This window comes from Cheilinus undulatus, linkage group 10 (assembly GCF_018320785.1).
Source record: "Cheilinus undulatus linkage group 10, ASM1832078v1, whole genome shotgun sequence".
NCBI classification, from domain to species: Eukaryota; Metazoa; Chordata; class Actinopteri; order Labriformes; family Labridae; genus Cheilinus; species Cheilinus undulatus.
In genome coordinates, this window is record NC_054874.1 from 1,155,484 (window position 1) to 1,168,452 (window position 12,969).

Genomic DNA, 12,969 nt, shown 5'->3' on the forward strand with positions numbered 1-12,969 from the left:
GGTTAAAAGTGATTTAAAAAAGGGCCAAATTGGGCAAAAAAAGTGGCCAAAATGAGCTGAAACTGGCAAGAAAGTGGCAAAAAAGGGTTGAAAGTGTCAAAAAGGTGGCAAAATAGTTCACAGGTGGCAGAAAAATGGCAAAAAGGGTTAAAGTTGCTAAAAGGTGGTAAAAAGTGATGAAATAATTGGCAAAAAATGTCCAAATAATAGCAAAAGTCGGCAAAAAAAAGCAAAAAAGGTAGCAAAAATGGGTTAAATGTGGCAGAAAGTTCCAAAAAAGTTGCAAAATTGCATAAATGGTTCAAGTTGTCAAAATTAGTGGCAAAATTGGTAGAAAAATTGGTTAACTTGGTTAAAAGCTGCATGAACAATAATAATTTCAACACCAATTTCAACTCAATAGTAGCTTGCCAAATGAGGTAACTGTTAGCCAGGATGCTAGCACCAATGCTACTGATCCAACACACACACTTATCAATAAATCACAACAGGGGAGGGCCCATGCTCTGGGGTTTTTTAGGTGCCCAGCCAGATCCCCATGGCACACCTTGACTTATCTCAAGGCACACTGGTGTGCCCTGCCACACCATTTGAGAGCCACTGGTCTAGGGTGTCCCACAGCTCTGCGGAGGCCCGTTTACCGGCTGTACCTCGGGATATTTTTGAGTTCAGTTTAAATGAACACACGAGGCCATTCAGTGAGCTTTTATTAAAACAGTAGACAACGATATCAAAAAAGACATAAAAAAGAGGAGGAGCTGGCAGGAGGAAGCAGCCTTTAACCCTGTGATGCATCAGTAATGAGCCAATCAGAGTAAAGGATCGGCACCAACATCAGCGTCTGCTTCACTTAAAGATGTTTTTAGCCCCAGGCTCCTCCTCTCCATCACTCTCATCGACACGAGGAACACAGCTGACATCCAGACGCTTAAATGTATTTACAGAGCAGAGGAATGGAGAATAACGTTTTATCAGCTCATGAGGCTGATTTACCAGCGTTCACTGGTACAAATCCATGACGCCAGCTTAAAGGGACAGCTCTGACATAAACAGCCCCTGTGATATTTTATTTAGCTCTGACAGTTTAAAGACGTCACTCATCGGCCCCTCATGGATGCTGGTAGGCACTTGAAAAGCTTCCAAGTACACGTCCTACAGGAGGATCGATGTTTAAGATCACGTTTTCATTTTCAGTCATTCTTATAAGTTGGACGACATTTTGAAGAGGAAAACATGTCAGGAAAGAATGCAGACTTCAGCAAATACAGAGTAGAATTAGAGTTCTGCGTCCACGCTGCTAGAGAACATTTGATCTTGTGTTGTTCTGGGTAAATTTAAACATTTGTGAGCTGATATTGAGAACAGCAGTCTCAGTGTCCTGTGTATGAAAATACTGTTGTAATATCTGACAGATAGAAATAAGGACGCTGCGTTTTGAAAATAGACTCCATTAGATTATCTACAAGGCTCTGGTGCAAACTTCGGCCTGTTCTGATGAACTGTGGTGGCGAAGCTGATGGCTGATGGCGGTCTCATCAGTAGAACCCTCCCACTGTTACAGCGGAGCAGCTCTCCTCCGTCCTTCCAGAAAAGTCTCGCTTCAGCCAGCAGAGATTAAGAATCCTGAAGGCTCTCCGTCTCCAGGGTCAGATTTCCACATCGCTCTCTTTGTCGTTGTCATGGTCACCATCGTAGAACTCGTTGGCTGCCTCCGGCCTGAGGAAGTGACATCACAGACAGTTTGGTACAGGATAAGACAGGGGCATTACAGAAGATGCATCTGTTTAAAAAACTCTGGGTTTAACCCTGAGTTGATCTACCCTTACGCTGGTGCTTCCCAACCTTTTTTCCTTAGGGCCCCCCCCACACTCGTGTCTAAGAAAGCTAAGCCCCCCTTGGAGCCACTTGGGAAAAATACACATCATTTGTAATTGTTTTCAATGACAAAATCTCGACATAACAGGCCTACAGACTTGTTCCTGACTAAAGATCAGTGACCAAACTATCCATTATTACAACGGCGTATTAGAGCCACTCTAGGAAAAAAGAAATGCTAATAAAAGAAAAAAAAATTAAGTTTAAAAAGTTAATTTATGAGAAAAAAGGACAATTTTATGACTTTAAAAGCTGTAAATGTGCCTGACCCCTGGATTAGAATTTTTGAGATTTTAGAGCCCAAAATCCAAAATCTGACCACTGTTTAGAATTTGGTTTCTTGTAAATGTTTGACTTTACACTGTTGTTAAATTATGATTAAAAAATTGAAATTTTCGAGTTTCTAATGCCAAATATAAGACTTTATAAACTCTGGAATTCTGATTTATTTTTCCAACCAAATTTTGACCTTTTTGATCAGAAATCAACAGATTCTTGTTATGTTTTAATCTTTCAGGTTGGCCCCTCTACGCTGTTAATCCTGTTTTTTTTTTTACATGAACATCTAATTTTGAAGTCAGAGCGGTCAAAACGCTGTATAATAGTCTTATACTGTGGCTGTGGACCATATTAGACAGGAAAATGATAAATGGAGAGCCAAATTTACACCGTTGTGGCAAATATGCTCATAGTATATGTTTACAGTGTGTTTCATGATAACCCTGAGGAAGGCCACAAGCTTAAATGTGCCTGGGACCCACGGCAGCACCCGCTGCTCAGTGAGAAGAGCAACAACAATACGTGCTTTCATGTCAGAGTCTCCAAAACTCTCCAATAACACCAGAAAAAGTCGCTAGATTTGTCGCTAGTCGCTTTTCTTGAAAAGAGTCACTAGAGGGATCTGAAAACTCGCTAAATATAGCAACAAAGTCACTAAGTTGGCAACACTGAGTGAGGGAGAGCTGCTGCTGAACTCTGTGTTTGAGGGGGAGGGGCCAGGCACTCCGGCTGAGTTCAGCATGGACACAGAGCGACAGGAGCAGAGACAGTCCCCACGCAGCAAAAAAGTTTATATATTGGCCCGATTAATCGGCCCGCCGATAAATCGGTCTGGCTCTATTTATGATGAAAGCCAGCTCCTGAATGACTCAGAGCTCTAGTTACTCCTCTTTCTCTCATCATTTTTTCTTCATTTCAGGATTAACAGACTCGAGGTCTAAACTAAAATGGCTCTCTGAAACCGGCCCCTTGTGTCCGACATTACTGACCTGGTGTAGTTTTCCTCCGCTCCCCTCTCGTCGGGGTCCGGCTCGTCGTTGCGTTCATAGCTCAGCATGTCAGAGGGAACGTCATGGATCTGGACACTGGGCGCATGGTTTAACATCTTCAAGTTCTCAAAAACGGTCTGACGGATCTGCTCCAGATACTGCAGCGATGTGAGCAGAGACAGGAACCTTTAGTTTTCTCATTTAAGCAGGAATAAGTCATGGGGTTTCTACACAGAGTCCATGTTTTACCTGTCTGGAGTTCTGGTTTTCTATCCTGGTGCTTACATCAGGATGCAGAGTGAAATCTGGAGCAAAGTACTCAAAATACTCTGTAGATGAAGGAAGAGCCAGGGTCAGATGTATGTAGAAGATGGCTCTGATTCTTCCTGTTATTGACTAATAAGGAGAAAGACTCACCGCTGTAAGGCAGCTCATCACTGATGGATTCATCCAGTAGCAGAGACGTCTCAAATGTCCTAAAAGAGAAGAAAACAGCTTTAATTTAGATTTAAAAACTCTTCCACCGTGACACATCTATGAGCTAGACTGACCAGCAGCGAGCCACGTTCCTCACGGTGTACCCTCCTCCTCCAAGGACCAGCAGAGGAATCTTAAAACTCTTCACAAACTCCACACACTCTCTGAAAGACACGGGGCAGAGCAGACACACGTCACTGCTGCTCTCTACCTAACAATCCTCCATACTTTAATAAAACATGGCAGACGATATCGATGTCGTATTTCTGCTGAATTAAAGGTTCCCAAGAGCACAGCGGCCTCCAGAATTCAGCGCCTGATTTGTCTTTTTCTGCCACGTCTTTAAAATCCTGTAAGATCTGAAAACTGTCTCGTGTGTCGCCAGCCTTAGCAGAGTAAAAAGTCGACCTTTCTGTGTAAAATAACTGATATGAGCAGAAGAGAATCAGTGACTGAGCGTCATTCTCACCCGTGTCCACGTATGCTGAGGTTGAAGCAGCCCAGCCGGTCACAGCCCAGAGAGTCTGCTCCACACTGAAGGAGAACATTTACACATTATTCTGTCTGTATTTAGTTTCATACTGATGATGCAGCAAGCCCACAACCCTCTGCTGTTTTCTAACAAAGACTAAATGATCCATCAACTGATGATAATGGAGACACTGACCTGCAGGACGATGCACGTTGGCTGATAGAAATCCACCACCTGTTTGATAACTGGCTGGAACAGCTGCCTGTAGCCTGAAACACAACAGTCACATGTAGAGAGGATCAGATGGAGCTCGGAGGAGAACCATTAAAGATCCTGTAAAGTCAAATCCAATTTTGTGTCTGAACACTCTAGAAATGTGTGAATCTGGTTTCTGTAAACATGAAAACACTGAGATCTACATGTGACTGAATTCTGGATTCAGACTGTTAGAAAGGTTTTCACCTCTTTCCTGGCTGGGTTTAATGTGGGCGGGGCCAATATGTGGGCTGGTGATGTCATCAGCACACAGTAGGGAATAACCCCGCCCCTCTAACACTCCAGTAAAATCACAGAGCAGTTCATCTCCAGTCTGTTGTTAGCTGATGTCTCTGCCTTTATTAAAGTTAACAGTCAGTTAAATGCTGTTTTCTTCTTCATTGTGAGGTAAATTTACCAAATCTATCAGCCACAGTGGTCTATGGATCACTGAAAGCAGTGGTTTTCAAACTTTTTCCGCCCAAGGCACACCTAAGGTTCAGCCAAAATCTCAAGGCACACCATAGTCATATGAATACAAAACAGACTTTTTAAATAATATAACAGTCAAGGTGGCCCATAAGGGGGGATAAAGGGGAGAGGTTTCCTGGGGCCCAGCCAACTGGAGGTAGCAAAAGTGGTCAAAAGGTGTCTGAAAGGTTGCAAAAATTGGTTAAAGTGATATTTAACATGGCAAAATTGGACAAAAAGTGGCAAGAAAAAGTAAAAAAAGGTTAACAATAGGCATAAGGGGCCAAAAAACTTTCTTCACCCGAGGCACACCTAAGGTTAAGCCAAAATCTCAAGGCATATTCATATCAATACGAAATAGACTTTATAAAGAATATAACAGTCAAGGTGGCCCATAAGGGAGGGAGGGGGTGGCAAAGAGGGGAAAAGGTGCCTGAAAGGTGGCAAAAATTGGTTAAAGTGATGATGAAACATGGCAAAATTGGGTAAAAAGTGGCAAGACAAAGTCAAAAATGGTTAACAACTGGCATAAGGGGCCAAAAAATTGGTTAACAGTGGCAAGACATGTTGAAAGTGTCAAAAAGGTGGCAAAAATGGGTTAATAGTGGCCAAAAGGGTTAAATGTTATAAAAAGGAGGTTAAAATGTTATAAAAGTGATTAAAAAATGGGCAAAATTAGGCAAAAAGTGGCTAGACAAAGTGAGTGAAAATTAGCAAGAAGGTGGCAAAAATGGGTTAGTGTGGCAGAAAAGTGGCAAAAAGGGTTAAAGTTGCTAAAACGTGGTAGAAAGTGATTAAATAATTGGCAAAAATAATAAATAATCGCAAAATTAGGCAAAAACAATCAAAAGGTAGTAAAAATGGGTTAAACGTCACAAAAGGTTCCAATAAAGTTGCCAAAAATGGGTCAAAAGTATTTATAAAAAGTTGCAAAATTGCAAAAAAGCAGCAAAAATGGTTTAAGTTGTCAAAATTAGTGGCAAAATGGATAGAAAAATTGGTTAACTAGGTTAAAAGCAACATGAATAATAATTTTAACACCAATTTCAGCTCAGTAATAGCTTGCAAAATGAGGTAAGTGTTAGCCAGGATGCTAGCACCAATGCTACTGATCAAACACACACACTCATCACTAAATCATGACTGGGGGGGTTCATTCTCTGGGGGTTTTCATCTGGGTCCAGCCAGATCCCCAAGGCACACCTAGACTAGCGTGCCTTGTCACACCATTTGAGAACCACTGATTTAAAGCATCAGAACAGAGATTGGACAGAAAACAGACTTTGTCTCTGGCACAGAGCCAGGCAGCTCTGATCATGAGCTCAAGGGACGGGGCTAATAGCATGAGAGCTTTCCTCCAATCAGATTGTAGAATTTTTTAAATCTTAGAAGGATCGTATTTCTCATGAGTGGGCGTGGCTTCAGCTCATTCAACAGACACACCCACACCATCCTGATGTGAGATGTTTTATCTGACTGAAACTTGATTTAGGGGTTCATAACACACTGTCATACAACAAACCTAAATAAAGATTTATTTTCACTTTGCAGGGTCTTTAAAGGGTTTTTTACACCACATTATCTTCACCTACCTATGCCACATCCATACCATACCGTCATCAATATCATTCCTGCAGCAGGATGGATTTCATCCTCACTGTCATCACTGGTTTAAATGTTCTAGTGCACACATGAGGAAAAACCAGTAACAGCGACAGACCACATTATATGAAAACCTCCTCTACCACTGAGACCAGACCTGGACATTCAGCATAACCAGGCTGATCTTTGTGGTACAGAACGAACTCTGTAGACTCACTCTGGTCATCGATTCCATCTCTCAGAGGAACATTGAGGCAGTAGTACCGTCCACTTTCTGCTCCAACCTCGTACATGTCACCTGCAGAAAACAAATGCATGCAAACACACACTGTAAGGAGGCACATCTACAGAGAGAACGCACTCCAACAGGAAACAGCTCAGATGTTAAACCGCTTCTGCACCACATCAAATAATCAGTAATGTTTAGGGTTAGGTGCAAGTTTATCTCCTTTTATGAAAAAAAAAAAACATGCATCAAATGTTTGAATCACTGCTTTCTGCAGAGTCTTCCATTTATTTAAGGCCGAGTGAGTCTGTTAGCTCCAGATAAGGGCTGTTCCAATAAACAGTGAGGGTGTAAGTATAAATGAATATAAGCATGTACAAGACCTGTTCCTGGGAAAAAGTAGTTCCCATATTTGTGAAAGGACACCGTCATGACCCTGTCAGTCAGGTAAAAGGCCTCCTGGACGCCGTCACCGTGGTGAATGTCGATGTCGATGTAGAGAACCCTAGGGTGGTATCTGCAACAAAAACAGGCGTAAAGAAACAGAAACGTGCTGAAGGTTTCCCAGAGGAGAGTTGTCTTACTTGAGCAGCTCCAGTATACTGATGACGATGTCGTTCACGTAACAGAAGCCCGACGCCTGAAAAACACAGAGGAACACTTTAAAACTCAACGCATTGCTGAGGGAGTTCAGCAGAAAACAGCGATGAATGACTGACCTCAAACTTTTTGGCATGATGCAAACCACCGGCCCAGTTAATGGCTATGTCACAGATCTGAAAGACAGAGAAGATTTACTGAAATTAAGTCATAAAATAATACTGTGGTCCAGATAAGTCCGGCCACAGAGCTGAAACTGTTGGTTTAAGGTCATAAAATAATAAAAGAAAATAAAGAGAGCAGAGGTTAGAAGGTCCAGAGATGCACAGATCTTATTCCTCAGACTAATCAACCGGCGGCCCAGGGTAATATCATAACTCAGTCTGACTTCAGTAAGTTTGATTTAGTGCAGGGCTCATCAAGTCCATTTGCACAAGGGCCAGATTTAGTCCTGACAGAGTCTATGGGGGCCGGACTTTCAAATAAAGACAAATTAAATCAGTATTTTGTTCTGATTAACATATTATTTTATGAGTTTTTGTTGTTTCTTTCAAATCACAGGACATTTTTAAGCGTTACCAGTGAGATCTATCCCAATAGGTAACGCTGTGGACCAGACGGAGACAGGCATGCCCACAGAACTGGCTGGAAGGAATGGGCCCTCAACAATTATGATTTAGCACCAATATGAACTCATGTTTCACACTTTTCACTACTTCACTGCTTCATTCTGACATTTCAGCAACATTTTCTGCCACTTTTATCCCATGTTTGCCACTTTTTGCAATTTGTATCACTCTTTAACCCACTTTCCTGTCTTTTCGCTGCTTTGCCATTGGCTTTTCACCACTTTTCCTGCAAGTTTGTGTCCCACTGTGCCACTCCACAACCCATTTGGACAATTATCACCCCTTTTCACCACTTTATTCGGCCATTTTTGCCAGTTTTAAAACTTCTTGCCCTTGTTTTTTCCTCTTTAACCCATTTTTTTTTGCCATGTCTTGTTTATCCCTTCTTTATCCATTTTTTCCACTCTTCATGACTTTTTTCACCATTTTTGCCACTTTTATCGCCCATTTTTTCCACTCTCTAACCCCTTTTCACCACTTTTTCCAGCCATTTTTGCCAGTTTTAACACATTTTTTAAATTATTTACTAATAATGGCTGAAAAGTGAATTTCCGTAAAAACAGATCAAATGTTAGTCATTTTTAAAACTATTTAAAATGAATTGTTTTGGGGTGCAGTTAACAGCTGCAGACATTTAAGACCAAAAGATACTCTTAAAACCACAACATTTTCTTTTCCTGCTTTTCTGAATTTATTGATCTTCTGGGGGCCAGACAGGGAGCTTTGGGGGGCCTGCTTTGGCCCCCGGGCCGCCAGTTGATGATCATTTATTTAGTGTGATCTCACTGAGACTTGCATGTTTACATGGATTGTAAAAGTTCAGTTGTAGTCAGACTAGCACAATAAGTAAATGTTTTCTAACTGTAAACACATCGACTCACTCGAACTGTGTTTCATTTCATTGTGAACATATATTTTTGGTTTTTTGTGTGTTACCTTGTGGTTGAGCTGCGTAGCTCCCTGCAAAGAGGCTCCTGTGTATCTTGAGCAAAACTCAAAAAGTCCTGGAAACACAGGACTAAAAAGAGAACGTCATATTTAGTAGTGGCAGTAAAGGTTTAATGGGGAAATAAAAGATTTGTTTTTATTACATGCATCACATCTGAATCATAATAAGGTATCTAAAACAAATGACTCTGATTTAAAAGAAACGCTCACCAGTCATCGCCAACATTAAAAGTGTTGAGGCTCTTTGTGAAGCCCTGCATGTTGTTGGGGCTGACCTTCTGGAGGAAGTCTATGTAGTCTTCAGAGTGAAAGCGGCACATGTCATGCTGAGAAGCTTTGTAGGGCTTAAACACCTGTGAGACAAAAAGGAATGAAAGATATGAAGCATCTTCAGTCTTTCGTTTACATTCTTGCTGGGTCTAAGTCTGTGAAAACTCTGCCTTTATATGGCTCACCATCATTTTCTTGTAGAGTCCATAGTGTAGCACCAGACTATGAGTCAGGGACAAACGATGAGGCTTCATTGGGTGGCCAGCACCTGGCAGAGAAAAACAAACGGTCTGAAATTTAAAGTACTCTAGTGTATAATGTTCCAGGGCCTGAACTTTTGTGCAAGATTGTGGGAACTGTGCACAAAATACCCTATTCTCGCAAGTTTTGCCCTAATAATGCAGGAAAATCCTGCAAACATTTATAGATTACATTGTTGCAGCACCCACATGGCAAAGCTTTGCAGCAGCATGAGTGATAAACATCTGCATCAAACCCCAAAATAAGTTAAACAAGGAATAACAAAAAAATATAGAATGCAATTTCTGAAGAAACTGGGCTGTGAATGCTGTAATAGTTATGTTGTAACATGTGATTGTTATGTAATACTCTTACCTATTATAAATTAGATTAGGGGAATCAGGAGAAATGGGACGAAACAGTGGAACTGTAAAGGTCTAACTACTTATGTCAATTTGATATTTTAGTTTTTATTTTTTTTTACAAAATCTGCTTTGACTTTGTCATGATGGGGTACTGAATGTAAATAAATCAGAATACAAATGCATTTCACTGACTGTAGCATAGGACTGAACGATTTGGGAAAATAATCTAATTGCAATTTAATATGCAATTATTTGTTTAGTTCCTCATCTCATGTGTTTTCTAAAAAACACAAGCAATATTCATTATATATTGTCACCAACACAATATTAGAGTAAGCACGGGCTGAATAATTTTGAAAAATTATCTGTGCTGATTTTGACTTGTATTGCAAATTGAAGATTAACTTTAGTATTGAAGGGGAGGTGATAGTTTTAATTTAATTCTCATATTAAATAAGAAAAATGTACAAAAATGAAGAAAGAAGGATTTTTAAAGAGACTTTTCTAAAAAAATGACACATGCATGATTGCATGATATGTAATACATAACATCTCTGCGGCAAAAAACGTTTAAAACTGGCATTTTGTCACAAATTTTTGGTAAAGGAAATATTGCAGCTTCTGTGATTTGAAAATTGCAGCAGGACATACTGCAATTTAATCTAAGTTTTGATTAATTGCCCAGCCCTACTGGAGCCTCAGGTTGCCTCATAAGAAAAAGCATGTCTGAATATGTTCTGTGTCTGCTGTGTGCACAAGTCTGTACCATAATTCATCTAAACCAAACCGATGCTGGGGAGGTAAACAGTCATGAAACCTCTCCAACAAGATTTTTTCTTTATCCAGGATGCTGGCTAAGACTGTGGGCCTGTAGTTATCTACACCAGTGGTTCTCAACCTTGGGGTTGGGACCCCATTTGGGGTCAGGAGACAGTAAGAGAGGGTCTCCATATGACGTAAAGATAACTAAGAATATTTTTAACTACACTGTTGCCACGTTACACCAATTTTGCCAAATTTTAACCCATTTCCTTATTTTTCCCACCAATTTAAAATACTATTTTTGCCCATTTTAAACCCTTTCCACTGCTCTTTTCCTGCTCATTTTTTCTACTTTTAAACTGATTCTTGCCACTTAACCCTTATGTTGCCTCTGTCAACCCATTATTACCACCATAAACTGCTTTTCACTCCCAAATTTTCCCACTTTAACCACATTTCACTATCTGATATTCCCATTTTTGCCAGTTTGACCAATTTCTGCCTATATTTCCTTTCACAGTCAACACTATGTTGACAGTTTATATCAATTTTTCATCCCATTTCACCAAATTTCCATCCATTTTTGCCAATTTAAAGCCTCTCAGTCACTTTTATCTCCCTTTTACCACTATTTATGCCACTGAAACTCATTTTTCTATTATTTTTATCCATTTTTTATCTAATTTTTGCCATGTTCAACCCACTTCTGCAGCTAAAATCCAATTTCACCACATTTTCCACCATTTCCTTTGCCATCAGTAACCCATTTTAGCAGTTTTAACCCATTTTACTTCTTTTTTTAGAAAAGGGATTGACATTTTTAAGAAGGCTTTTTACTACACACATTATCAAAGCAGAGATATATTTCCTTTGCTAAGAGTGGTTATTTTTTTCAGGTTAAATATAAAGATATCTCAGCTTAACTTTACAGTAGACCCCTCTAGTCTGGCCGGGCCCCTAAAGCTCTCCCTCCATCCCCCTCATGGACGGCCTGGTCTGAGCAGGTTCCTGGCTGTGTTCAGCCCCCTTCAGGTCCAGTGGGGTCCCCGGTCTCAGGCTCCTTTATTCTGGGGTCACGGGCTGAAAAGGTTGAGGACCACTGGTCTACACTGCATCGCTTACCAGCCTCATCTTTAACCGTAAATGTGCATTATTTTACCAGAGATGCTAAGCTCAGCTGCCAGAGTAAGGAGATGCTCCAGAGACTCCCTGCATCACCAACCTCAGCCTCCTCTACAGCTAATGTCAGATAGCCAGCTAGCACGCAGTCACCAGTACTATAACCTGTTATTAACACAAATAAAGATAAATACATGACAGATTACTCCAGGAAATAATAAATAACCCGCTAATAGTTCTCTTAGCCCTCTGAGTGACAGTAAAATGCTGCTTTTAACATAATAAACTTATAAAATGAAACCATCTCTGATCAGGTTTAGCATCGTGCTAGCTTTCACCGCTCCGGTTTCCTTTGTGAGCTCGAGGACTCAAACTCACCGTAATGGAAGTTTCCCACGTCTGGGTCATAAAAGTATGAAGTCCTGTTGGTCATTGTGGATGAAACAGGGTTCAGTATTTCCTAGAGAAGGGTCCTGCAGCGGTTAAACCCACAATTAAATTTCAATCAGCAGAGAGCCGCCATGGTAAACACCGCCTCAGCTACGTCATCAACAGGCGACGGTGGTGGTAGAGAGGGGCGGGGGAGGAGGGAGGGACGGCAGCTCAGAAGGATCAAGTTTATTTATCTGTTTGGGTTTTTTGTTCGTTGGTCGGTGTTAACGCTTTTTTGTGTGAATTTACGGAGTCTAATTTTTTATAATCTGAGCTTGTTTTTTTCGTAAATGTAGACATTTAAAATCGCGACACACAGCCTTTCAGCAGTCTGACATCACACAAACACCGTTACATGCTTAGAAGGGGCAGTACCAGATGCCACAGAGACTCCGGAGTGTCCTACAGGCCTGTGTGACCTTCCTCTTCACCAGCTGAGGTATCCAGTCACTTCCTTTGGACCCTCTCGGTGCTGCTTTATTTATTTCATAGAAGTTTAAATATTTATAACATTACTTTCTCCCCTCAGTCAAAGGACATCGAGCCCTCACAACCTGCAGCGTGCAGCACCTTCCTGGCCACCTGAGGGCGCTACAGTCTGTGAAGACCTTTTTAACGGACTAGTAAACGCCTTTTCGGTCAGGCACTGTTCTCCATCTAATTCAGGAGTGGGACCCCCCCCCCCCCCCAAGAAGAAATTATTCATTCAGTGGACCCCCACCCACGAAAAGGATAAAAAAAAAAAAAAAAAAACATTTATGTCTCATCTTTAAACATTTTAACATCGACATATTTTGGATATTTTGGTTTGTAATTGTCCTTAAACATCTGCCTTTCCTCTTATTTGGTTAAAATGCCATTAAATACCCCTTTCATATATTTTTAGCCATTTTGCAACTACTTTTTGCCACTTTTCCCCATTTTTCCCACTTTTATCCCATTTTTGCCCTTTTTCACC

General features: G+C 40.9%; 1 protein-coding gene across 1 annotated transcript; it reads right to left on the reverse strand.

The window, feature by feature from the left end:
- Positions 1–690: 690 nt before the first annotated feature.
- Positions 691–12,145, reverse strand: hdac3 (histone deacetylase 3). The gene is made up of 15 exons (XM_041798097.1): positions 11,958–12,145; positions 9,279–9,361; positions 9,034–9,176; positions 8,812–8,893; positions 7,366–7,422; positions 7,231–7,286; positions 7,030–7,163; positions 6,638–6,718; positions 4,288–4,361; positions 4,090–4,154; positions 3,695–3,784; positions 3,561–3,619; positions 3,393–3,472; positions 3,144–3,301; positions 691–1,716 (listed from the first exon to the last, which is right to left on the reverse strand). The coding sequence occupies exons 1-15, from the start codon at positions 12,010–12,012 to the stop codon at positions 1,647–1,649; spliced, it is 1,287 nt and encodes a 428-aa protein (XP_041654031.1). The 5' UTR covers positions 12,013–12,145; the 3' UTR covers positions 691–1,646.
- Between the last annotated feature and the right edge of the window lie 824 nt (positions 12,146–12,969).

Bases quoted from the DNA above. Each gene is read 5' to 3' on its own strand.
- hdac3 (XM_041798097.1), bottom strand. From the start codon at position 12,012: ATGACCAACAGGACTTCATACTTTTATGACCCAGACGTGGGAAACTTC. The intron at 9,177-9,278 runs GTGAGCCATATA...TTTGTCTCACAG, and splicing joins GACTCTACAAGAAAATGATG to GTGTTTAAGCCCTACAAAGC. The intron at 4,155-4,287 runs GTCAGTGTCTCC...GTTCTCCTTCAG, and splicing joins CAACGTGCATCGTCCTGCAG to TGTGGAGCAGACTCTCTGGG.